Source organism: Polyodon spathula, chromosome 9, assembly GCF_017654505.1.
Source record: "Polyodon spathula isolate WHYD16114869_AA chromosome 9, ASM1765450v1, whole genome shotgun sequence".
In the NCBI taxonomy this organism is placed as follows: domain Eukaryota; kingdom Metazoa; phylum Chordata; class Actinopteri; order Acipenseriformes; family Polyodontidae; genus Polyodon; species Polyodon spathula.
The window spans coordinates 27,000,100-27,024,590 of NC_054542.1; the positions used below are offsets into that span (position 1 = coordinate 27,000,100).

The following is a 24,491-nucleotide window of genomic DNA, read 5'->3' on the forward strand; positions in this document are numbered from 1 at the left end:
AAGTGTAGGTCCCGTATGTATGACAGTTTGTTCAAGACTAGTCGTTTTTCTGTTTTGAAATGAGGCAGGGAAGGTACAGCTTGTTGCAATCATCGGACTTTGACCAGAACTTTCACTTCAAAACGTCCTTGGTAGCGGTCCTTCTCATTGTATTTAATGTTCTCGCCATAAGCCTTGCACTCTATACGCAGCTCACTGCCAACTGTGAGGTTGGTAAACTGAACTGCCACAAGGGGCTGGAGGTACTGGGGTTGCAGCAGCTTTCCGTAATAGGGGTAGTACTGTAGTGGGAAGCCTCCAGTGTTGGCCATGCCATAATAGTTGACTTGTCCGAGCTTGTCTTTATCTTCCTCTTTCTATAAAATGAAAAAAAAAAAAAGTTTGTTGGAAAAAGGCTTATTCTGAAAGGTAATCTTTGGTAAAGTATTCTGCTTGGACAAATCTACTAAAATACATCATACTACCATTTCAGAAGTTCAGCTTTTTAACCGAGTTCTTACAATCAACAAAAAAATGGAAATTCATATTGGAGAACCAGGAAGTCGCTTACCTTGGCAGCACAATGGATGGGGATCAGGTATGGCTGTACTCTTTCATGTGCTTCAGGTGGGATACTGTCATTTTTCAGTGGAGGCTGCATGAAGAAATTATAAATACATCCCAACTGAGTTATTTGATTGAGCTGAACAAGGACAACAAGGTTCTGTCAGATTCTCTCTCCCCCACCCCGCCCCCAAGTAATTCTTCAACATGTTTGTTAGCAAGTGTTACACAAACCAAACATATTGATTGACCACCAAATCAATGGTGATCAAAATAGCATATGCTTCAACATTAGGACTAGGGGATAAAACGGTACTGGATTTCATTTTGTAGACACATTTTTAGGATATACGACCATGTTTCTTAACAAATCAAACTAGCAATTTGTTTCGTATAAATTAGAACTCTTAACGGTTTACCCAAAGCAAAGATTAAAATGTTAACAAAAGTATTTTTTTTGTAAAAAAGGTAATTTGTAATAGTAATGTGAAATTTTGTAGTAGCTCTAACCAAAAGCTCTTCAAAACATCTGGCTTTATTGAGCTATTTAAAAGTAACTTGCGCTGACTGAAACAGTTTCGTGTACTCAGATGCACCCCCTCACACAATTCAGTAAAATTGTTTAGTCATTCAGTGATGAGCAGCTGGGCTATTCTGTCAATAGTAAACCGTTGTTATCCCCATATAATCAAAAAGTAGACAGCCTTCTGTATGCCATTGACTTTGAATAGGAAACCATCTGCACGTCCAGTGGCAAAGTCCTTGTGTTATATTAAAAAACTATAATAATCTATTTGTGTATTGCCTTTCATAATGGATCACCATCACAAAACGCCTCCTACAGACACTTTAGCAAGGCAAATTTATTCCCCACCTAGTTTAGTCATTTTTCTGTGGTCTAAATTACACTTTGTTAGGAAACATACCCTCTAAAATCTGCAATTTATTTTGCGTTCTTCCCACTTCACAGACCTAGATTACCTGTTACTTAGAATATTTAATGGCAAAAGTATATCAAAAGGTGAATGCCACACACTAAAAAACAAATTATTGTTCAAGAGTTTTAACATTCATTACTTAATTTGTTTAAAGTCAGACAGATTGTTAGATTGTCATGCAGGTGCTGTATTTGTTTTACAGTCTTACCTGTGGTAAGTAGCTCACGATTCTGTTAATCTTTACAATGAAGCAAGGCTTGCCCTCTGAATAGCCGTATGTTTTATCTTGAAGACCAGAGCAATTGCCAAGCCATTCACGGTGAAAGCGACAGACCCTCTTACCGCCATCAGATTGGTCCAAACTTCCTCGCATAATAGGACCAGTAGGCTCAACTAGAAAAGAAAAAAGTAAAGTAAATTGGAAGCTTTAGATAGGAATTTGATTTGTCAAATTATTATCTACCGTGTAGAATTAATGCCCAATAAAACCAGTTCACAAATCGGACATTTTTCCTGAAAAATATATAAATATAGAACACAAACCCTACCAGAATGGCAAATCAATACGTATGTAAAACATACCAAGTTTGTATACAATTATTAATTCAAAACATTTTGGCTTTGTATATCTTGTATCCACTTACCTCCACAGTCCTCAAACAGTAATCCATCCTTTTGACTTTCTTGATTGTATTTTACCAGGAACTTATCCATGGCATTTACATATTCCTCATAGGTTTTAGGATCATCCTGGGTGAACTCAATTTCAGTCTTCAATGTTTTGGGGGTGTGCGTTAAACCTAAAAAAGAAATATAATATTAAAGCAAGTGGTACAATATAAAATAATCACAAAACTAGTGTGCAATTAAATCAGGTGTTTGTTATTTATATTGAGTGTTAAGCATATTTAGCTTTGATCCTTAGCTGATGTTTATTTTGGTCCAGCCTACTAGGAGCCAACAGGATGAATTAAAAAAAAAGACCTTTAGACTATGCTGGATTGTGATCATTTTTGCTTTTCTGGACCAGTGCCTTGCAATACAGGGCCATAATACCTAGCATCATCACTATTTAAACATAAGAAATATATATATGTGTGTGTTGATGTTCTAAACTGATATCATCACCAGATATTAGTACTAAAGATTTGTATAATGTAACCAATTGAGATTATAGCTCACAGTCTATTGCACATTGTGAGAGCATATCCCCTCACTAATATTAGATAACAAGTTACAGGAAGTGTTAAATGCTGTATTCTACCTTCAAATCTGATACACATATTCAGTGGCTTTCAAATTAAAATAAATGCATGACTGCTTGATTACTTGCTGAAACATGTAACTGTAGCAACTGGGCTCCCCCCCCCCCCTTTTATGGGAATAAAAGAAATTAAGATTCAAGATCTTAAACTAGGAGATCTTAATTCTGCAGCTAAATTTGGCAATTAGGCAGGAAAAGACATTAAAACCACAATAATTATCCTCTTCTGGAAGCAAATGATACAAGGGAAGTGGGTTCTAATATATATATTATATATATATCTATATATATCTATATATATATATATATATATAATATATATATATCTCGTCTCCATATATATATATATATATATGTGGTAGTATACACACACACACACTAACAAAATAGGCATGGCTTAAGTTTTTTCATTCCAACTGGAGCTTATGAAACACCCACAGCTCACGTGCCTCTCCACACAATGGAAACTTTTAGCAACAGTCCTCAGGCAGGCAGGCAGGCTGTATGGTGCTCAGCAGTCTGCCAGCCACTACTTTTGATCAAGTCACTAATGGAAATTCACCACCCTCACCAGCAACTCCTACTCTTCCCCCTCCACTCCTTTATACAAAGCACTCGATACCACGCAGAATCAGGTTATTTAATCACAGAGACAGGAAATGGAGGGAGGGGAAGGCCTGCTTCACCATGCTGCTTGCTAGGCATTTACAAAGAGCTAAATATACTAACAAAAGGCCAATACTTTTAGGCACCAATTTACTACTGGGCTATCAATGTTCCCTTGTACTTTTTAATGTAACATTTGTAAACAAGTCTCACTAACCCTTTCATGCATGGCAATGGATATACAAATAAAATAAACTTCTAGACCATATTTAGGGGATGCAAATGCATGGTAGCATTATATAAGGTTAGGAGATATGTGATGGATATGTCCAGAAATAACATTTCTTTCAGCTACAATATTTTATGCATTACAGAGTTAAACTTTCACACTAAAAGATCTTTAAAAGTCTAGCGCAAGTAGAGGTCTTCCCCCAAGTGCTGACATTTTAGTTATGCACGGAAAGAGGAGGGAGGGAATTTGAAGCAATGTTTCAGAAAACTAGGTTTGGAAGTGTATGCAAATTTCAGCATCACTCACAACACGCCTTTCTACAGGGGAAAGGACCTTAGTGAACAGTTTTAAAAGAAATTATAAAGGAAACGAGTGGTTAAAGGCTGCAAATGCTCTGAAATAAATCCCACCCCCCCCCCCCATGAGAGAATTCCATACCCAGGTTTTAAAATGGGGAAAAAGAAAACACTACTAAAAACTTGTCAGCTGTGGAAAGGCTGAGGGGAGGAAGTTAACTTCATAATGAGTGACCTTGACGGGTGCTGCCTGAAAGAACAGCGAGTCTGTGACTGTTCCAACCATCGGTCCATCCCCCATTAACCATTCACTGCCAAGGCAGACACAACAGAGCAAAAAAAGTGACAGGGTGCATTTAGACAGAGCTGCTTATACAAAAAGACAAGACTGCAAATAGAGAATGTGCACTCCAGCTACAGCAAGTTTATCTTGAACATTTTAAAATCAAATCTGTACCACACTACAGAAGAATCATGAAAGTGTAAAAACTGCCCATTCGTAATGCATACCACACCAAGCAGAGCCTGACCATTTAATCCGAGAATGGTCTGTACAGAAAATGCACTGACATATTGTAATAGAATAGCCTTTAATGTGTGCTTAGACTTCAGTGTTTCATAGCAACGTAATGTCAAAACCCCAGGTATGATCTCAAATACTAGTTAAGATGCAGATTTTTTATTTCTTATTTTTTTAGAACTTTGTCATAAGCACTTCCTAACATATCCCAATACAACCAAGAACAATGAAGTATACACATCAGGATCTGTAGACCAAAACAAATCAGTTTTTCAGCTTGTTCATCTGTTTGTTTTTAAAAAAAAAAAAAAAAAAAACTAGGATTACCTGTTCTATCCTTTTTAAAATGTACTTTCCCAAATTAGTTAAAGCCTCTGCCAACACCTACATAAAATGTCAACAAAAATAAACTTAATAGGAACCAAATGCAAGTACACAGTAAGACAAAGTGGTCAGTATGTATTTGGAATTAAGAAATCAAACAGTTACATTAAATGCAACTTTTCATTCATCTATTTAAAATTAATTCCAAGGGATATGCTGCACAATGCGCGACACCACTAGAACGCTATATGCCTTCCAATTGAAACAGTGGCGACATGCAGATGCACTCTAAAACTAAAACGACTTCATTATCTTGAAACAAGCTTTAAATACATTTCAAGTAGACTAATCGATCCAGTCAAAATATTATATATAAAAAAAGTCTTTAAAAAACAAAGCAAACCTATTTGCTCAGTTTATAACAATGTACATGATGGTCATTACCTGTATATAATTGACCTTGTCTTTTTTTTAAGTATCCTTGCTGCAGTCACCATCTACAGGTAATGGCCAATGCTCAAGTCAAAGATGCCTAGATACTAAATACAGTTCAAAGCTTACATTTTCTTCTACATGCTGAATTTACCTGGGGGTGCAACTCTGTCCTGGTACGTGGGCTTGTAGCTACTGGTGGTTAGGAGAAGGACCTGAATAGTTCCGATGAAGATACCTGCCAGGAATCCATAGAAGACCACGTAGAACGCCAAGATCTTCACTAAAAGTGGGAAGAAAAAAAAAGAAATGAATAGCGGTATTCAGCATAAAGCTTTAAGTTATTTGGCACCATTGTTTCAAAGTATGCAGGAACCAGATTCATGTTTCTCCTTGTTAATTGGAAATCTATCTTTTGTCAGAGAAAATAAAATCCTGAACCCTGGATAAATCAAAGCATAAATCACCAAGAAAGAAATGATGCACTGTGAAATCCAAGACAGTATGCCAGAGTAAAAATGCGATGAATTGCTCTAAAGCAGTGGTACTTTACTCCAGTCCTTCAGTACTATTCCAGGTACAATTAACAGGATTATATGTTTCAGAACCTGGCCAGGGGTGTCATTTGTGCAATTTAACGATTTGTGACAGTGTTAGAACAAAAACCTGGACTGGAATTTGCGAGGTTGAAAACTACTGCCACACAAAGAATTCCAGGCCTGTACCGAAACTCGGACAGACATTCAGACACAAGCAATACCTTTTTGTCTATGGCAGTGAAGGCTCTTTGTTCCAACTAGGTCAATTATCTGCATACCAATGTTCAGTTAAAAATCAATGGGATACTCTGGCTGAGCTGCTTAAACGGCTCAGGACTGGAATGGATTGAAAAGGCCCAATGCAGGTGCTGTTCTTGGTGAGTAAATTTGTGGGTGATTTAAAACATGATATTTGGAAAGATTTTCCCCGGTATGAGATATATATATATATCAATTACGGAAACGAGAAACAATTCCGTTAATCAATCAGAAGTGTTCGGAAAGGTATGGATTTGGAAGAGTGGTCAGCTGCACTCAATACAGGGATCCAGTGATCAGATAAACTTGTTGCTTGATTTCAAATGACATGAACTAATGACCACTATGACTATTATTTACAAGGCACAAAGGCATTATTTATTCATAGACTGTTTGCATGAGGACACCTTGTTCCCGATACACCTTTAGAAATTACTCTCCATTTTCAAATTGTTTTATTTGTCAGGAACATTTGTTACATTAAAATATTATTATTATTATTATTCGAAAGCATTGTGTACATCTACAACGTACGTTAAATCAAAATACTCTATATATATATATATATATATATATATATATATATATATATATATATATATATATATATAGATATATGAATATGAATATGAATATGAATGAGGGAATCTGACCCTAGTTGTTACGCCAATCAAGAGGAAAGTGTAAACTGCCACCCCCTTCATCCAAGGAACTGGCACGTTGCTAGGATACAGACCCTTAATGAATTATCACTTACTTTCCCCGCCCCAAGGACTTTCCACTGAACCAACACACAGCCATCCGCTATCCTTAAGATGACATTGAATGCAAATGTATCCTTGAAACACTACAGGAACAGGAAACATTGCCAAATGATCAATTCCCATTAGGTATGGAGACATCAGGAGCCCCAGCACAGTAAATCGCCTCCCCTCAGACACACTACACCAGATCACCTTGACTAACCTTGGGCTATGATGCATTTTTAACCCTTTCCATATTTCACAATTGCTTAAAACAGGGAAGGGAGCCCATTTGAGTAGTTTGCCTTTCAATAAATTCGATAACGTTTGTTACCTGATCCAAGTTTGGTAAATACAAACGGTAAACTTCAGTTTCTCTCGTGACATGTCAAGACAACGTCTAAAAATAAAATGAGGTAGTCAAGACAGGGGTTGTGCATTTCCCCTCTAATCAGATAGCGGTAATAAATCGATTAAGTCAAAACGTCCTTCAAAACGACCTTTTTCGAAAGAAAGTTACAAGCACAGCTTACTATTGGTGGACTTCACCAGATAGGACCTCCATCAGTTTAAGCCAATACGAGTTATCTTTTAAAACACTGATCCATTATTACTGCAAAACCGCCTTGTCTTCCGTTGAAGTAGACTGTATACAAATGTCTATATACACCTTGATTAACTCAAGCAATAAACGCTTAAAACAATCACACACAACATATTCGCAACTGCTAAACAAATTGAAGACGAAAAAACACATTAATCGCACACACAAAAAGACAGAGATAAAATCAAACAGGTGCCATTTCCCTCGTGTTTGGAGAGGTGTCGATCGAGTAGTTACAGGAAATACACATTTTAAATAAACCCGGCTTTCTTATGAGGAACCGCTGCTTAAAATACAGTTACCAGCACCACGACACAATTTGCAGTAACAAAGCCAACACAATTATCATGAACGCGTATACTTACACCAACTGCTGCCTGTCCGTCCCAAAAACTCCTTCTTTTCCGAATCCCAGACAAACTTCTTCCACCCACCATCGCTTTCCTTTCCCCTTGACATTTTCTTGTATGGGATATTGTTTTAGTTCCTTTAAATACGAATTGCTGGGCAGAATCCGGTAGTTTGCTCGCTTACCACAAACTCCCTTATTCTTCCTACTTTCAAAAAGGACAAAGTTGGACCCGTCGTTCTGTAATATAGCTCTCACAATATATTACCCTCGCTACTTAACTCCGCCTGCTAACTCGTTTTAATAACTTACCTACCGAGAGGGAGGGGATTCGGCTGACAAATCAGAGAACACAAAAGAATTACGTATGAATCTTAACTCCGCCCCGATGTGAAGCGTAACCAGGAGACGTAAAGAATAAATTAGTATTTTGAGATCTCTGTCTCTGTGATAGACCTGACATGAATGTTAACAGTCGATTTTCCTATTGCTTAGAAAAGTGTAGTAGTCGTTGTAGTAGAGTGGGATTTTGCACGAGTCTGTGTGCAGAATCGAACACTATTTGAATGGAAGGATAAGTGTTGCCTGCGAATACTCTTAAGACAGTTTCACCAGTGCTTATGCCTGCTGAATTGTTTTAGGCGGTCTAGTGCAACTACTTTCTGTCTTTTCTCTGTACGCATTTGAAACGTAAATCAGACGCCACCGTTTTCACAGTGTGAATTGCTAAATATTATTTAGCAATCAACATTACAGACAGTATAGCATTTTTGTGTGACAGTCGTTTTTTCAAGTTGGGAAATATAATTATCTATTTTTATTGTTTAATTTCATGTAGGTCGAAAATATTTTCTGTATTGCTGCCATGTCTTAATAAATGAGTTTGCGTGTATATGGTAAATGTAGTAACCTCGTTAGAACATAATCCTCCAAGCTGGCCTTGATACAGTATGGCACAGTTGCATTCTAAGCTATAAACAGAAGAGAACGGCTGGAGATTAATATGCAAATGAGCTTTAAAGACCTTTGTGATATCTAAGAAAGTCGCCCTCCGCACGACACTATTTAACTGGTGTATTAGACATAAGTTAAGATGTGCAAACTATTGTATCTCGATCCTTATGCAATATGTAACTTCACGCTGCTTTCTCTGGAAGTGTAGCTCCCCCTTACTGCTTTACGAGTAAATGAATGAAAACTACTATGCGCATCGAAAAGGAGGCGCAGCCAACTGCAACGCAATATTGTAACAATACAATTAGTACTGGCGCGACTAAACAGCGAGAAACGATTAAGTCTCCAAATCCAGTACCATTTCCACCCAGGTCTGTCCTCAGTTTTACAAAAACATTTCCTACTAAGCTTTCCAAAATAACCCTTCCATTTTTCATTAGCTCTTTTAGGTGTGCCCACCAAACATTTATTAATATAATAAAATCCAGGTTTGGCGATATTTTTTTATTATTAAAAAAAAAAAAAAAAAAAAAAAAAAAAAAAAAAAAAAAAAAAAAATCGAACTTATTTCATTTAAATCAGATTTTAATCGATTTTCTTGAGTACCTCCAAACTGTAAATTTAAGGATGTTGGAAACACACCAAAGTAAATTACTCAATCTCAAATTAATGCATAAATAAAGCACCTTATTTATCATTGTCGCATCCCCTAAATGTGAACTGCAAGAATTTACGATGGAGTACGCCAGAGAAAATTACCCCTCGCTCATCCCACTCGTTTTTCTCTTTTACTTTTCTTTCTTTGACTGTCCACACTCTCACACACACTCACTCTCACTGTCTCACACACTCACACTCTCACACACACACACACACACACACTCTCTCACACACACCCACTCTCACTCTCACACTCACACTCTCACTCACACACACACTCACTCTCTCACCACACTCACTCTCACACACTCACACTCTCACTCTCACACACACACACTCACTATCTGACACACTCTCACACAAACACTCACTCTCGCACTCACACTCACTCACACACTTGTTACTTAGGACTACTTTGCTTTTTACAGTGTGCTCAATTGTTAAAGCTCATGATTGCCCCACTAAATAAAGTTGGTTTTCAATGGGTCTTAACACAGTGCTCAATTGTCTATTTGAAACCCCACCAAACTGTCATCACAATTGCTTCGGCGAATATGTTAATGATGGGACAGTTTTTAGAATACTATTTCAGTGCAGTATTTATTTATTTATTTATTTATTTATTTTTTAATGTCTTCACTCATCTTGAATATTGTGTGCAGTTCTGGTCACCTCGCTATAAAAAAGATATTGCTGCTCTAGAAAGAGTGCAAAGAAGAGCGACCAGAATTATTCCGGGCTTGAAAGGCATGTCATATGCAGACAGGCTAAAAGAATTGAATCTGTTCAGTCTTGAACAAAGAAGACTACGTGGCGACCTAATTCAAGCATTCAAAATTCTAAAAGGTATTGACAGTGTCGACCCAAGGGACTTTTTCAGCCTGAAAAAAGAAACAAGGACCAGGGGTCACAAATGGAGATTAGACAAAGGGGCATTCAGAACAGAAAATAGGAGGCACTTTTTTACACAGAGAATTGTGAGGGTCTATATTCCCATGTGCCCTGTGATCAGAATTCAGCCCTGAGAGTTTTAGTTTATAGACAGAGTTAAGATGTTTGTGTTCATAAAAAAGTTTTTAAAACATACTTTTCATGTCTTTTCCTTGAGAAACCATATAAAATAGGTAGGAAATGAAAAAAAAATTTTTAAATCAATGATTAAAAAAAAAAAAAAAAAAAAGTGATTTAAATCGACTTGATTTAAATTAGCCAACCCTGATAAAAAAATCACGCAAAAATATCAGCCCCTTTTCATTTATGTCCTTGATAAAGACACTTGATTTATTTATTTATTTATTTATGTATTTATTTATTTATTGTAACCTGTGAGTCGTAATTGGGCCATTTGGACTTTGTTTAGTAGAAAGTAGATTCCAAGGTCGGAGCTAAATTAGACTTTAAGGAATGTAAACAAACTGGACTGGAATGTACAGAGGCTAAACTAGTATGCATTGACTGATTTTGGCACACTGCAGCTTTTATTTAATAATTAGCGCTTACTCCAAAGGAATACGTGTTGATGGTAGTAATCACTTGGATTTTTGGGGACTAACTTGGCAAGGTCGTTGCAAAATGAAGGGTAAAATAAAATACAAAAATTCGAATTAGAATTTTCAGTCTCATGGAATATAATGCTAATAGGAGGTGTTTCATTTAATTTCATTTATATTATTTTACAGTAATTTGAGATTCCACCCAACCTTCTCTGCTGCCCTGAATTATACCATGGATAATTGCAGTTTTTAAAGCTTGTTGGGTCACTGCTGAGGATAAACAGCCATTTACACATCTGTTTTCAACACAAACAATATTGTTTTGTATGACCTTTAAATATTCCTATTTACGTTTAACAATCAACTGAGGAACTATGCAATGGCTTATGTATGTATATATATATATATATATATATATATATATATATATATATATATATATATATATATATATATATATATACGTCACCACTATGGTGATACCAACAACAACCTGTAATTTTAGGAGTGTGTCAACAGACTCCCTCATATCCGGACAGTGTTAGGTTGTAGGCGGGTTCAAATACATATTTTAAAGTAATGTGTAAAATACCTGGGAGGCGGCTTTGGAGTATTATAGACTAATAACCATTAGAATATCCTGTGTTGCTGTAATATTGCTGTAAAAGGCCATCTCCCCTCCTCCTCTCCTCAAACAGCCCTTTCACAAGCAGGGTCTCTACATAGCAGGGCTACTCAACCCTGGTCCTGGAGGGCCGCTGCCCCTCCTGGTTTTTGTTCTAACAGTACGCTAAATTGATTTATTGGACAAATTAAGCTTCTAATAAGCACTTAATTGGTCCAATTAAGTAATTTAGGATACAGTTGGAACAAAAATCAGGAGGGACAGCGGTCCTCCAGGACCTTGGTTGAGCACCCCTGCTATTGAGTTTTCCTGGGTCAAAAGGGTTGTCCTAATGTTCTAATATATATGTATAAATATATATGCATTAGTAAATATTTAATCGAGGGGTAATCATAAACCGCGAGAGCAAAGCTCGAAAACCCCAATATGAAACATTTTCTCGAAGTGCACTGCAGCCCATATGTTATATTTTATATTATATGGATTTAATAAATGTGGTTCAAAACATCTATCAGTAGTACTCAGAATAGAACGTACCTTTCCAGGTCCATAGGTGCTGACTCTGTGGGTGTTCCGGGGCTCAATCACCCTTAGGGAAAAATAAACGGGTGCTCAACAACTATTTTAGTTTGATAAAGGTGATTTATAATGCACCATGTTAAAAACATTGCCCTGAAATTAAACTGGCTAAAATTAAAAGGTCCCGCATAGTGCACATTTCTCAGTCCATACCAGTGTGGTGTTATTTCGCGTTAAAATAACATACACTGTGTACTGCACTTGCCCCAGCATACGCAAATGATTGTAGCTCAGAAAACAAGGAAAACGACCATCTGAAAGGGGTACCACGTTCTGAGTTTGGCCCTTAAAGGTTTTTTTTTTTTTTTTTAAATTTTTTTCCAAATATATGTGACTTTAACTGATGAGCAACACATTGAGTTATCTAAAATTGTAAACATATACAATTTTAGAGGTGAACTACAGTTTGTCTTGTTCATAGTGATTTGTGCAGTAGTCAATCACAACATTGACAGCGTACCATTTTCTGGCGTTAAACGGGTGCACATACCACATTGTGACAATGTACCACTTTCTGGCCATACACTGGTACAGTTCCGTCAACCTGTCATGTGGATGCATCACAATCACAACTATTGTAGCTGTTAAAAAGTACAATGTTAAAGTCGAGCAAGTAATGAAGGTTTATGCAAATTACTTTGATGTGTAGAGACTAAAACTTCATCAAGATGCATTTTTGGATATAACCAAATGGAAAAATATCCTAATCTCCAGTGTTCATAATGTCATCTTAAAATCTGAAGTCGTTGATAGACGTAATGGTAGCTGTATTAGTCCCGAGATGATAGACAAAGAGAAGGAGATGTGATACCTTTTATTGGACTAAATAAATAATAATTAATCACGAGTGTTCAAGACCTCAAAGGTCTCTTCTTCAGGCGAAAGTAGGACATCCTCTTTCCAAGAGCTTTATAATAATAGTAGTAGTAGTAGTAATAATAATAATAATAATAATAATAAGAAGAAGAAGAAGAAGAAGAAGAAGAAGAAGAAGAAGAAGAAGAAGAAGAAGAATTTTATAAAGCCCCTTTCATGACAAGTCATCACAAAGCTCTGTACATAAGAACACAAAATAATAAAAAACAATAAGAAAAATATCAAAACATATCAAAAAATAAAAAAGCAATTTTAAACAAATGTTTTAAGGCAAGATTTAAATGATTCAGAGTCCCTCATTTCTTTGGGAAGAGCATTCCACAACCTAGAAACAGGGTATAGAAACAGAAGACCCGATCACCCACAGTTCTGTGTTGTGGGGACAAATAAGAGTCCAACATCAGTGAACTGCAAATTGGCTTCAAAGCCTTAAAGGGCACATAGGAACTTTTTATTTTATTGTGTTACGTGTTCCCATGTGTTGCTATAACTGTTTACGTAAGGTGTGCGTGTTTTATTTTTTTAATTTTATTTTTTTTAAATGGACCTCTCAGAACTACATTTCCCATCATCCTCCTCCTCACTGGTAAATCCATCTCAGTTACATATATGAGCAGGAGGATGATGGGAAATGTAGTTTTGAGATGTCTATGTGGGTACATAGGAAGCTATCTTGAGGCAGGGAATGCAATTTAAATGTTTAAAAAAGTGGTCAAAATGTAAATAAATAAAACAATACACACACCTTATGTAAAAAGTAACAACATATGGGAACATGTAACACAATAAAATAAAAAAAAAAGTCCTTATGTGCCCTTTAAAAGACAGTAGCAAGATTTTAAAATCAATGCTAAACTTAACAGGAAGCCAGTGTAAGGATTCCAGAACATGGGTAATATGATCAACAGATCGAGACCTAGGCAAAACCCTGGCTGCTGAGGTTTGAACATACTACAATTTGTTTAGGGTGTTCTTGGTAACCCCAGCATGCAAGGCATTACAGTAGTCAAGTCTGAATGAGACAAAGGCATGGACCAGTTTCTCCACAGCAGTTATAGTAGAGAGAACAGGGAGACTTGGCGATATTCTGTACATGAAGCTCAAAAATTAAACTAGGGTAAAAAATGCCCAACAAATTTTTCATATTAGAGCAAAACAGTCTGCACATCATCAATAGCCATGCTTAAACTATTAGATTTATGCAGTTAGTGTCAATTGTATAATATCAGTTATACAATCAGTAAGCATGGAAACAGCCACTTCATTGTCAGATTTAGTTTGCAAGTAAATCTGAGTGTCATCAGAGTAAAGATGGAAATTCACGCCATGATGTCTAAGAATTTGGCCAAGTGGAAAAATATATAACATATATATATTAATAAAAGAGGCCCCAATACAGAGCCCTGGGGAACACCCTGAGGAAACCATCCAAGCAACAGACCTAAACCCACCCAGACAGACACATTTTTTTCTCTCAGAGAGATATAAGAGCTAAACCAACCTACAGTGCCAGAAATGCCAAATAGGCTCTCTAATCGAGCAAGTAGAACGTTATGGTTTACGGTATCAAAAGTGGCACTAAGGTCCAGTAAAACTAATATAGAAAGATCACCTGAGTCAGACACTATTAAAAGATAATTTACAACCTTGACAAGGGCTGTTTCAGTACTATGTAGTAGTCTAAAGCCTGATTGAAGAGGTTCATAGAGTTTATTTCTTGAAAGATGATTGTTCAATTGTTGTGCCACAACAAGTTCCAAAATTTTAGACAAAAAAGACAAATTTCATACAGGCCTGTAATTACCCAAATTATCAGTGACCTGTTTTTTTTTTTTTTTTTTTTTTTTTTCAGCAGTGGTAGGATTGCAGAAATTTTAAATGCTGAAGGCACAACTCCAGAACTCAAAGACTCCTTTAGAACAAGGATTATTGCAATTATAAAGATACAGAGATGATAATATTATATGGAAGTCCATTTCAAAGGAATTTGATAAGCCCGGTATGTATGATTTATTGTCATATATGTTAAAATACCATCAGAAAAGATTCCACATCATGTCGATGAATGGGCATCAGTCTTGATCATAGTTTTTTCAACAGCAAATTTTAATAGTTTTCTAGGTCTGGCAGATTTCCAGTCTGTCATATCGTGTCTGTGTCGTTGTAAAAGTATCTTGTTGCCTGATGAAAAATGACATCAGGTCTGGTGTGTAGCAGCCTTTACACTACCCGTCTGATTATATTTTAACGTTTTGCAGCCGTTTCTCAAATAACACTGTCAAAAAAGAAATACATCAACCAATAAAACAGCTATGTCATCATTCTGCAAGTACTTTTGTGCCCCTCCAATAAAATACAACCAGAAATGGAAAACAGAATCTAAATATTATCAGCATTTTAATAAGCATACAATCTGTGGGAACATTTCCTATGTGACTGGAGATCAGTATAGTGCCTTAAAATATTAAGTTTGTTACTTGGAAACGTTGCTAACAGTAGCACCGGTTATTTCTCTAGGCCTCTCTCCCTGGAGTTTCCTGTAAGTTTTCCCTTTCCCACAATAATATTTGCTGGCCATTTTGATCAAAATTAAACTAGAATATGTAATCTAGTTACTCTCTCTGACCACTGTAAACCAGATCAATCATTTATTTTACAGGACTGTGAAATGTTAATAAAGGAAAACTACAGAGAGCCTAAAGATGAAGTACATTACTATGGATAATGTGAAGCACAAGACTTCAGAAAGACTAACTTGAAAACTGCATTATAGCTAAACAGACTGTGAACACATTTGAAAAATGTTTATATTAACAAAGAATCAATACCACTATTCAAGAATTTGAACCTATGGAGTCCTTGTTTTAAGTGTTCATTACCTGAAAGATAATGGAAGCTGATAAGACTCGGTCACCATTGTTATGCTTAACACAGTTCTCGTATTTGGTATAGAACTTCCAGAACGCTGGGTTTGCCCATTGTGCAAGACCCCCCAACCAAAATAAATAAATAATAAAATTTCAAACTCTAATTTATCAGACTTTATCTTGTGTTCTACGCTTGTGTTGCACAGGAAGCAAATGAAACCCAATTGCTGCCATTAAACCTCCAGGGTGATATACTCTCTTCATCAATATAAAGACACCTCTGGAACATTATGGCAAATTAACCAGTGTTTTAAGATAAGACACTAAAACACATCTCTATTCTTGCCACGTTTTTAAATACTGTACAGTATAATCTAAACATAAAATATGACAAGCCAAGAATAGATTCCAGGAAATTTCTAATCTCTCTCTCTCTCTCTCTCTCTCTCTCTCTCTCTCTCTCTCTCTCTCTCTCTCTCTCTCTCTCTATATATATATATATATATATATATATATATATATATATATATAGATATACACACACATTACTGTATATAGAAGTGGAAAAAATAATAGTATCTAACATAGTCCAATTCATTATGTTATTTAGTAGATGGAAATATATGACAATTGTAAAGCAGGTATAACATGCTACTTCAACTACAAAAAGGACACGACGGTGAAGTGGAAAGCTTGATTATAACCCTTATAAAAGCGAAGCAAATAGTATTACCAATCATGGTAAACCAGGGTAAATGGTGATTAATACATGGTATTACCATGGAAAAAAACATAAAATAAAAAAATACTGTGCCAAAACGCCATGGTAAACTTGCATAAGGGAACTTGGGGCAGACAAAATGGCAGTGCAACAATCTCAAGAGAAATGACTTGTATAGGCCAACAATTGGGGCCACACATTCATAACCCTGAACAAACTAAGCACTAGTTTAACAGTTGTTTTGTATTGTAAGACATTTTAGAAGGTTGACCCATTATTTTAACTTGGCTAATTAACTGTTTTTTTTTTCTCTAGCAGCTAAAATATTTGCAGCTGGAGGCATTGTTTTTAACCTGTTCCTTTTACCTTGTCTATGTTTTCTTCTGCCTGAGTGCCTGAGCCCCAATTCAACCTCTAAACAAGGAACTCAACAGAAATCTAGCATGACCGTCTTGATTCAAAATGGCGCAGGCAATACTAATGCAAATGAGATGTATGGATTCCTTAAAGTGGAAGGGAAAAAGCAGAGAAGACCTTTCACCCTGTCTTTTGGTGGCTATGGGAAGTTTACGGGATGGGAGAAGTAGTAGTACACATAGCGTTTAAAGTCTTCTTAATTCACGTCAAGCTTTAAAGGGCTATTTATTGACTGAGAATTGTGTTCAAAGATTTGTATAGACCTCTGCCTGAATGTAGTTCAGTATTGGCCCTTCAAAAAGAATGTGTTAAAAATCAACACAGCAGAAATTGCGTCAATATTTTATTCTGTTATATCACAATGATGGGTTTATTTTTTACCACAAGTTTGTGTAGACTAATGTGTCATCTAGAACTATACTGTAGATGTCATTATAGCATACCGCAGTACAAAACTCTTGTGGAACCTCTTTTCCTTCAATTAACATTTCAATTAACGGTATCATGAGCCATAGAATTTTGAATGTATATATAAAGGTTATGTTGCAAATGACATTTGGCATCCTGCTGCAATAGAAGGCTGCAAGGAAGGAACAACATTGTGTTAGTAGTTTTTTTTTTTTTTTTTTTTTTTTTTTTTTACGAATTCTACTTTCATAGTGTTGCTGTAGTATAGAATGACAGAGGAGATAAAAGACACTTCAAGATATTTCACAGAATGTAATATGATCTCAGGTTATGCTGTAGCATTCCCAGGGTTGGGCCTGTGCTACTACTGCACTACAGGGAGGGCTGGACTTTAAAACCAAAGGGGAGGGGGGGCAGACAAGGGTTGATATATTATGCAGGGGAGAGGGGTTGGTTAAACTTCTCATGTTTCATTTTGTGCACCTCACTGCCTGTCTCCCAGTGTGTCATGAAGAAAGTATATATAAATGTATTTCCATTTTTGGCATCTCTAGTAATTCTTTCCTCTTACATAGATGAATTATTTGATACATTCTACCTTTGAACAGAGGTATACAATACATGCAAAGTGAAAAAGGGGAGGATGGATGAGTGGTATGGTGTTCTAAAAAACAAAAGCACCCCCTTTATTAACTACTGTATACATGCCCAAAACACAATTTGTGTGCCAGTTGCAGTTAACATATCCCTACCATGGTTTTTCAGCCTTATAGCGTGTTTTCCAGCTTAATATACTGTTTTTGACTACATCTCTAACCATGTTAGTGCAGAGGCCTGTGAAGCAGAGATAGAGTCCTCTGCTCTTTTTGTAGGCACTAATTCATGCATTGCTCCCTTAGTTCACAAGTAATTTCAAAATATTTTGGTAAAATCTTGCAGCCTGCCTCATCTTCAATGACCTGTTCCTGAAGTCTGAAGTGTACTGTCATGTCTACCACAGAGGTATCCTTGATATTACCAAGCAGCACCTGCTGGAATTTAACTAAGACAGTCTGTCATGTTCTCTGCTGGTTAGTTTTTTGTTTTTTTTGTCCCTGATATTAGTTTTGTGTATTGCTGTGTAAATCAAATTAGTTAAATATTCTATCAAACACTACTTTGTGATGATTTAGGTTAAGGAAGTAACAGGGAGAAACCTGTATAACTATAAAAGTAATTATTAGTGTGACGTATATATTGTATGGCTGTATGGGGGGTAATAGACTTTTCTTTTTTTAAAGTCAAACTGCTTTGCATCCATGTTACCCAACAGATATTGATTATGTATAAATGATTGGTTGCTATGTGTTTCCTCTTCGCTTATCCAAACTACTGGTCATGGATCTAAGCTTACAAACCTAGCTATTGACAAAAAAATTAGTAAATACAAATTTCTGACTTTGTGAAATAATCCACAGTTTCAAGTGATGTTATGTATGAGAACTGTGGATTATGTCCACATCAGTTCAAAACTGAGGGAATCCACGCTTCTCAATAATTGACAGTGACAAGCTAGAGGTGCTGCTGAATGATGTTTCTGTAGGGTTGGTTATTTTGAAAAAGGGTTCGTGGCTCTAGATCATTCTGTGTCAAAAATGCGTCAGATGTAAGGATTGGCATTAGGATGGTTTCCTGTGGGTGTTCCATTACCAATGAAGTGACTAAACGGTGCTCTGCAGGGAGATACGCTTATAGACTATGAGATATATGCCAGGCAGGGTGACAAGCCCCAGAGGTGGGGTGGTGGGCTGGAAGTAGGAAAATGCAAACAAGGGGCAAGGAATATTAGTCAAACCTGAGACCCATACCTGCTGGTTTACATAGATTTGCAGAAGGATTTGTTTCTTTACAAACTGCTCTCACCAGCTCATGGCAGCAGGAAATGTTGAACAGGATTCCTTACATTTTTTGCTGTGGTAATGATACCAGAACAAGTTGTTAAAGGGAATTGATCTTCCAACAAATATCAATTATGCTATTGGTAAATTAAGAATTACTTACAGTAGTGTGCAAATAGATAACAAGATAATATAAGAATTTAGTTATAGTTAGATAGGTCTGTGATACAGTATAGGTTTGAAAATGTTTAGCCAGGTTTTCAGTCAGTAGAAAATACAGAGATTACACTGATAGGAAAACATAGATAACGCTGACATATAGTCTAAGGAACCTGAACCTATTTGATATTGTCACAATGGTATTAAAAATCTGGGTTTTATAATTTAACATCATGGTTAAATAACATATTGGGAATGTTAGAAAGGATTCTTACAACAAGTGAGCTAGGTCTGTTTACCCTTCACATACAACAGATAATTGTAGCAGCACTGTGTATGCAACAATGTGTCTTTCAGGTTTCAAATTGAAGAAAAGTGACACTTAACACAATTAACACAATAGGATTTTGCTTTGTTAGATTATAACATTGTTTAAAACAGAATCTAAAAAAAGATACACAAACAATGCACAACGGACTGTAATCATAAGGATTGGCATGCTGGCGAATGCACAGAACTGTAAAGCTTGATGAACATAGCCCACTACATTAAACCCACACAAAGACTGCATACACTGTTTCTAGCTATGTGCCAGTACCCTTCAGTTAAAGTATTGGGTTCTTGTGGCAAAGTGGTTTACGATGTGCAAGTGCAGGAGTGATGCAGTGATCAATAACAGACAGATAATGATAATCCAGGTGCAATGATATTTTATTTGTACAATCCAATGTAAACAATAACAATGAGAACAGGCAATACAGTGGTGTGTATTTCTCTGTTGTTAATCCCCGGGTTGGTCCTGTAATAATAATAGTCCTGTTCCTAAACACACGCGCACACATAACAGAAAACACAAACACAAGTCCACAGTGCGTGCGAAAGTGCTTGTGGTGTAAATACAGTTATTCGTGAAACAATGTGCAGTGATGTTCTTGTAAGTGCTTGCCTTTGGTGACAGCATGTTTTTGATCAGAGCTTATTAAAACTTCCACATGCTTTATTGTCATCTTTCTAATATATGCTCCTCTTATAACACATTATTAATGAATGATTTTGTCCAGTGGACTTGGACACTCCGACTGGATCTTGTGGTTAAACGTATGCAACATAAGCTGCATATATTAACTGAATTCTTGTACTTTTCCAACAGTGGTTTTGAAAGTTATTTACAAAAAAAAGTTAATATTTATTCAACTGTTATATTCAGATCCGCTGATTCCAGACACTATGACAACACTGTATCCAAAATAGTTACACAATGAAGCAAAACCAGGTACTCTGAGTGTTAAAATAATTTCCTCCAGGTGCTTAAAACTGGCAGCTGCATTTAGATAATTCCATTCACAGTTACAGTGATGGGTACAGGCATACCCAACACAACATAAGATACTGCACAGAAAACACCACAAACAACCTGGATTAAAACAAAATTACAATGCTGTAATAATGGAATAACTGGTGTTAATTGAGAACAGCCACATCCTATAAAAAGAGAGCCCAAAGCTCCATCATGATGTGCCACATTTCACATGTTTTTGGCAGGGACAGGAATTAACCCCATCCCTGCCAACCACCACCAAAACACAAACAAACACCAGACAGGTGCTCTACTGCAAATACATTTATTTGACTTCTGTCAATAAACTTTGACAAGTACATGAAATCAACATTTTCACTCTGATTACTAACCAACGCTGTTTATTTATTCATTATTTCTGAAATAAACACATTTTATACCTTAATATACACCACATTATATATATATATATATATATATATATATATATATATATATATATATACACACACACACACACACACACACACACACACACACACACACACTTACAAATTGCTTCTTGTTTTAATAATGAGTAAAGGCATAGATATAGCACAAGCTGGGGATGACCAACATTTCAAAGCTTGGTTATGTAAATGTCTTGGGATCTCAGCATTATTGACTATTTAGAGTGCCCATCATTGGAATTTTTTACTCTAATTACAACATAGCACTGATGAAATACAATGCTGGGCCTTTGCCACAATATTTCATTGTCTTTCGTGTCTTGTCCCATATCTGATGTCAAATCAAGGGCACAGCTTTGCTTTGTAAACTATGGGAATCCAGGCAGCCGAGGAAGAAGTTGAATGAAGGTAACATTGCCCAGCCTAGAGGCAAGACTCTGTGTTATAAAGTATTTAAGCATCTCAACATTGGCAGAGGTTATTTTAAGTGAGCTGCATTTGTATTCCTGTTGTTCCTGTTTTGAATGTTAATGTGTCACCTGTCCTATAATTCCATGGGGCTGTCCATGTAAACAGTGCCTGATCAAAATGTTATACATTACCAAAATAAACAAACTACAGTAAAAAAAAAAAAAAAAAAAAAAGTAGACAGATGTCTATAAAGACCCAAATTAAGAAAGATGTGGTCAGCTAGCTTTATTACAAAAACAGATTCTCAAAGCTATCAACTGGTGCACTTTTTTTTAAAAGAAAGAAAACAACAAATACAGTTCTGATGAAAATACGAAATTGGTTCCCCCACCTCTGTTCGTAAGGGAAACTGAGAAGTTCAGTATACAAGCTGACTCAATGTGCCCTACTGAGCTAGCCTTGCAGTGTGGACTGAACAGAATTCAATCTGAGAGCAGGGTCTTGTAACATGAAAGATAAGGCTGATGGTCACATACGATGCCTATGTACTATATAGTATCCCATTAAGCAAGATCTGGTATTTATTTATTTTTTTAAAAATATATTGCCTGCAGAAGAACATGGGAATCATTTCTGTATATGATTAGAATTCCAGTAATGAGAATGTCATAACCAATATACTAATTAAAGGTTTGGCTGGGCTGCAGGTTAAAAGCAAATACAATCAAGTACAAAATAAGTCAATGTGCCCCAGCCACTACTCTACCTCTCACAGTATTTTTTTGACTGGGATCTGTTTGTTGTTTCCTGGAGGATTACCTTAGGTGTCAATGTCAGCAGTAGCAGGTGTCTCTCCGTCTGTATGGACTGCTTTATGCACCTGGGTGTCTTGATGCCAGCATTATCTCCTCCAGCCAGTTTTAATCACCAGCCAACATTACCCAGTCAAATGCCTGTTGAATTTTCTTAAAGCTTTCATATATTTTGTTGTAATACGATGGCAAATAAATGATGGCAGTGGATCCTTCGCGTTTACTGTGAATAAAGTTTGTTTGTGGTGAATTTAAAAAAAAAAAAGTGTATTGTACATTTATTATTAGACATGTAAAGACAACATGCTGCTTCATAAAAAAAAAAAAACTATTTACTGTACATCGTGGCACCACAGGTTACTACAATGTTTACTGTACAATTGCCTGGGTACTGTAAACATAATACTGTAGTTTGCTATACTCAAAATAATATAATAGTAGATTCAATAGCAAGGGCAGTCGAAGATCCAACTACACTACACTTTCTAAGGTTATAACTCATTAAAACAAAAGCTTTTAAATTGAACATTTCAAATAGATTTAAAAAAACAAAACAAAAAAAAAAAAAAAACAAAGTGGAGGAACATTTGAAAAAAGTATATAAATTATATTTGTAGAGTATGTGGAATGAAACCAAAAAAGAAAACTATGACAGTTGGCTAGAAAATTAAACTCACAAAACATACTATTACAGCAAAGTTTACAAAAAGAAGATTGTAGCTTTAAAAGTCACATTTGGCCTTCACATAAAGACTTATGTGACTGGATTGGGCTGGAAGCTGGATTTAGCTGGAAGCCTCCTTCACTTTGTATGTATAATCAGGTACTAAGCAATACAGGAACCTATTAGCTTGAGAAGGATTTGCTTTCTCTGAGGCCAGTTTTAACAAGTGCAGCTATCAAGACTGGTGCTTATCCGGCCAAGGTCTGCCTGGACAAAGGCTGGTCACAGCACAGCAGTGCATTTCTGAGGCAAGGCATGGGATGACGATAATCAATGGATACAGTTTAGCAAACAGGATTAAGCAGTTTTGCTGTATTCACTTTCTAGTTTCAGCCATATAGAAAATACAATTGCAAAAAACATTATAGCTCACCATAGTATACTGAAGTATTCTATCTATATAATAATAATATCATATAATATATAATATAGTGGACCACCATCACAAAGCCCTTTACAGAGGTAGGCTGTGAACTGTGCATTATATGCAGAGTAACTTACAATAGGACATTGATTTAATCGGGTTAGATTAACAAAGCTATTTACTTGAAAACATAATTTGCATGATTTTTTTTTTTCTTCAGATAGCATAAACTCAGTTAATAAGGTTACCAAATCAGAAGTAAACAGCTCTGTGATTTAACATAGGTGTCTGTGTGCAGTCACAGCTTGTTTTGCATTTGTTTTACAATTGTAAATGGAGGTTTTTTTTTTCAGACATAAATGATGGTAATAAAAATTCTGAATAAAGACCTTTAAGAATCTAGGCCATAGTATACCACAGTAAACTACAGTGAACTGTAGCATTCTTTTTCTGATAAGGGTAATCTTGCGTTGATTTAAAGCAGCGTTGTTTGAATTACTGTTAACCAAGTCAAATCAGATCTCATGTCTTCTGTTTGCAAATTGCAGTTTCAACCAGCCCTGACCCCTCCCCCAGCCTGTTGACTGGCTTTCACCATTAACGGTGACATTGATGCCTGACCTTGTCAGAGAAATCTGATTTTAGCTTGAAATCAGGGATTGCCAGGCTACTGAGAAAAAAAGGCTCGGAACTCTTCTAATACACAGTTCTTTCCTACCTCTTCAAACAGTCACACTGAATGTCTGTTATTTTTTCTTCTCTACTGCCATGTTATTTGTTATCTCTTTCTGCTTTTTTCACAATACATAAAAATATACAGTTGGGTGTCTTGCATTTTTATTTATCTGATCTGCCTTATCTACATTGCTTGCTGATCTGAGATGTTTGTCTTGCTTTAAACTGTTTGTGTTATAAGCAAGTACTTTGTGTAGTATTTTAGTGAGTTTACATTAACTTGAGTTGCCTTAGACCCGATTGGATTAAAAGATTCTTATCATCTGAGCCACCCATTTACATTTGTAAACCTGCTCTGAACCGGTATGTGCTTGCATAGCCCCTGAACAAAAGTGCATGACCTCAGACATCACATCTCTATGGCGAACTCACTACATACAGAATAAAAACTTAAGGAAAGCATTGCCGCTGTACT

At 36.2% G+C, this 24,491-nt stretch overlaps 1 protein-coding gene across 1 annotated transcript; it reads right to left on the reverse strand.

Annotated features, from left to right (window-relative positions):
- Nucleotides 1–50: 50 nt before the first annotated feature.
- On the reverse strand, nt 51–7,913 carry LOC121320578 (sodium/potassium-transporting ATPase subunit beta-1-like). The gene is made up of 6 exons (XM_041259031.1): nt 7,665–7,913; nt 5,310–5,438; nt 2,126–2,281; nt 1,690–1,874; nt 551–634; nt 51–356 (listed from the first exon to the last, which is right to left on the reverse strand). Exons 1-6 carry the CDS (start codon nt 7,756–7,758, stop codon nt 90–92), a joined length of 915 nt encoding a protein of 304 aa, XP_041114965.1. The 5' UTR covers nt 7,759–7,913; the 3' UTR covers nt 51–89.
- Between the last annotated feature and the right edge of the window lie 16,578 nt (nt 7,914–24,491).

Coding starts and splice junctions, on each gene's coding strand:
- LOC121320578 (XM_041259031.1), bottom strand. CDS start 7,758: ATGTCAAGGGGAAAGGAAAGCGATGGTGGGTGGAAGAAGTTTGTCTGG. Junction 5,439..7,664: donor ACGGACAGGCAGCAGTTGGT/GTAAGTATACGC, acceptor TCCCACTTTTAG/TGAAGATCTTGGCGTTCTAC. Junction 1,875..2,125: donor ACTGTTTGAGGACTGTGGAG/GTAAGTGGATAC, acceptor TTTCTTTTCTAG/TTGAGCCTACTGGTCCTATT.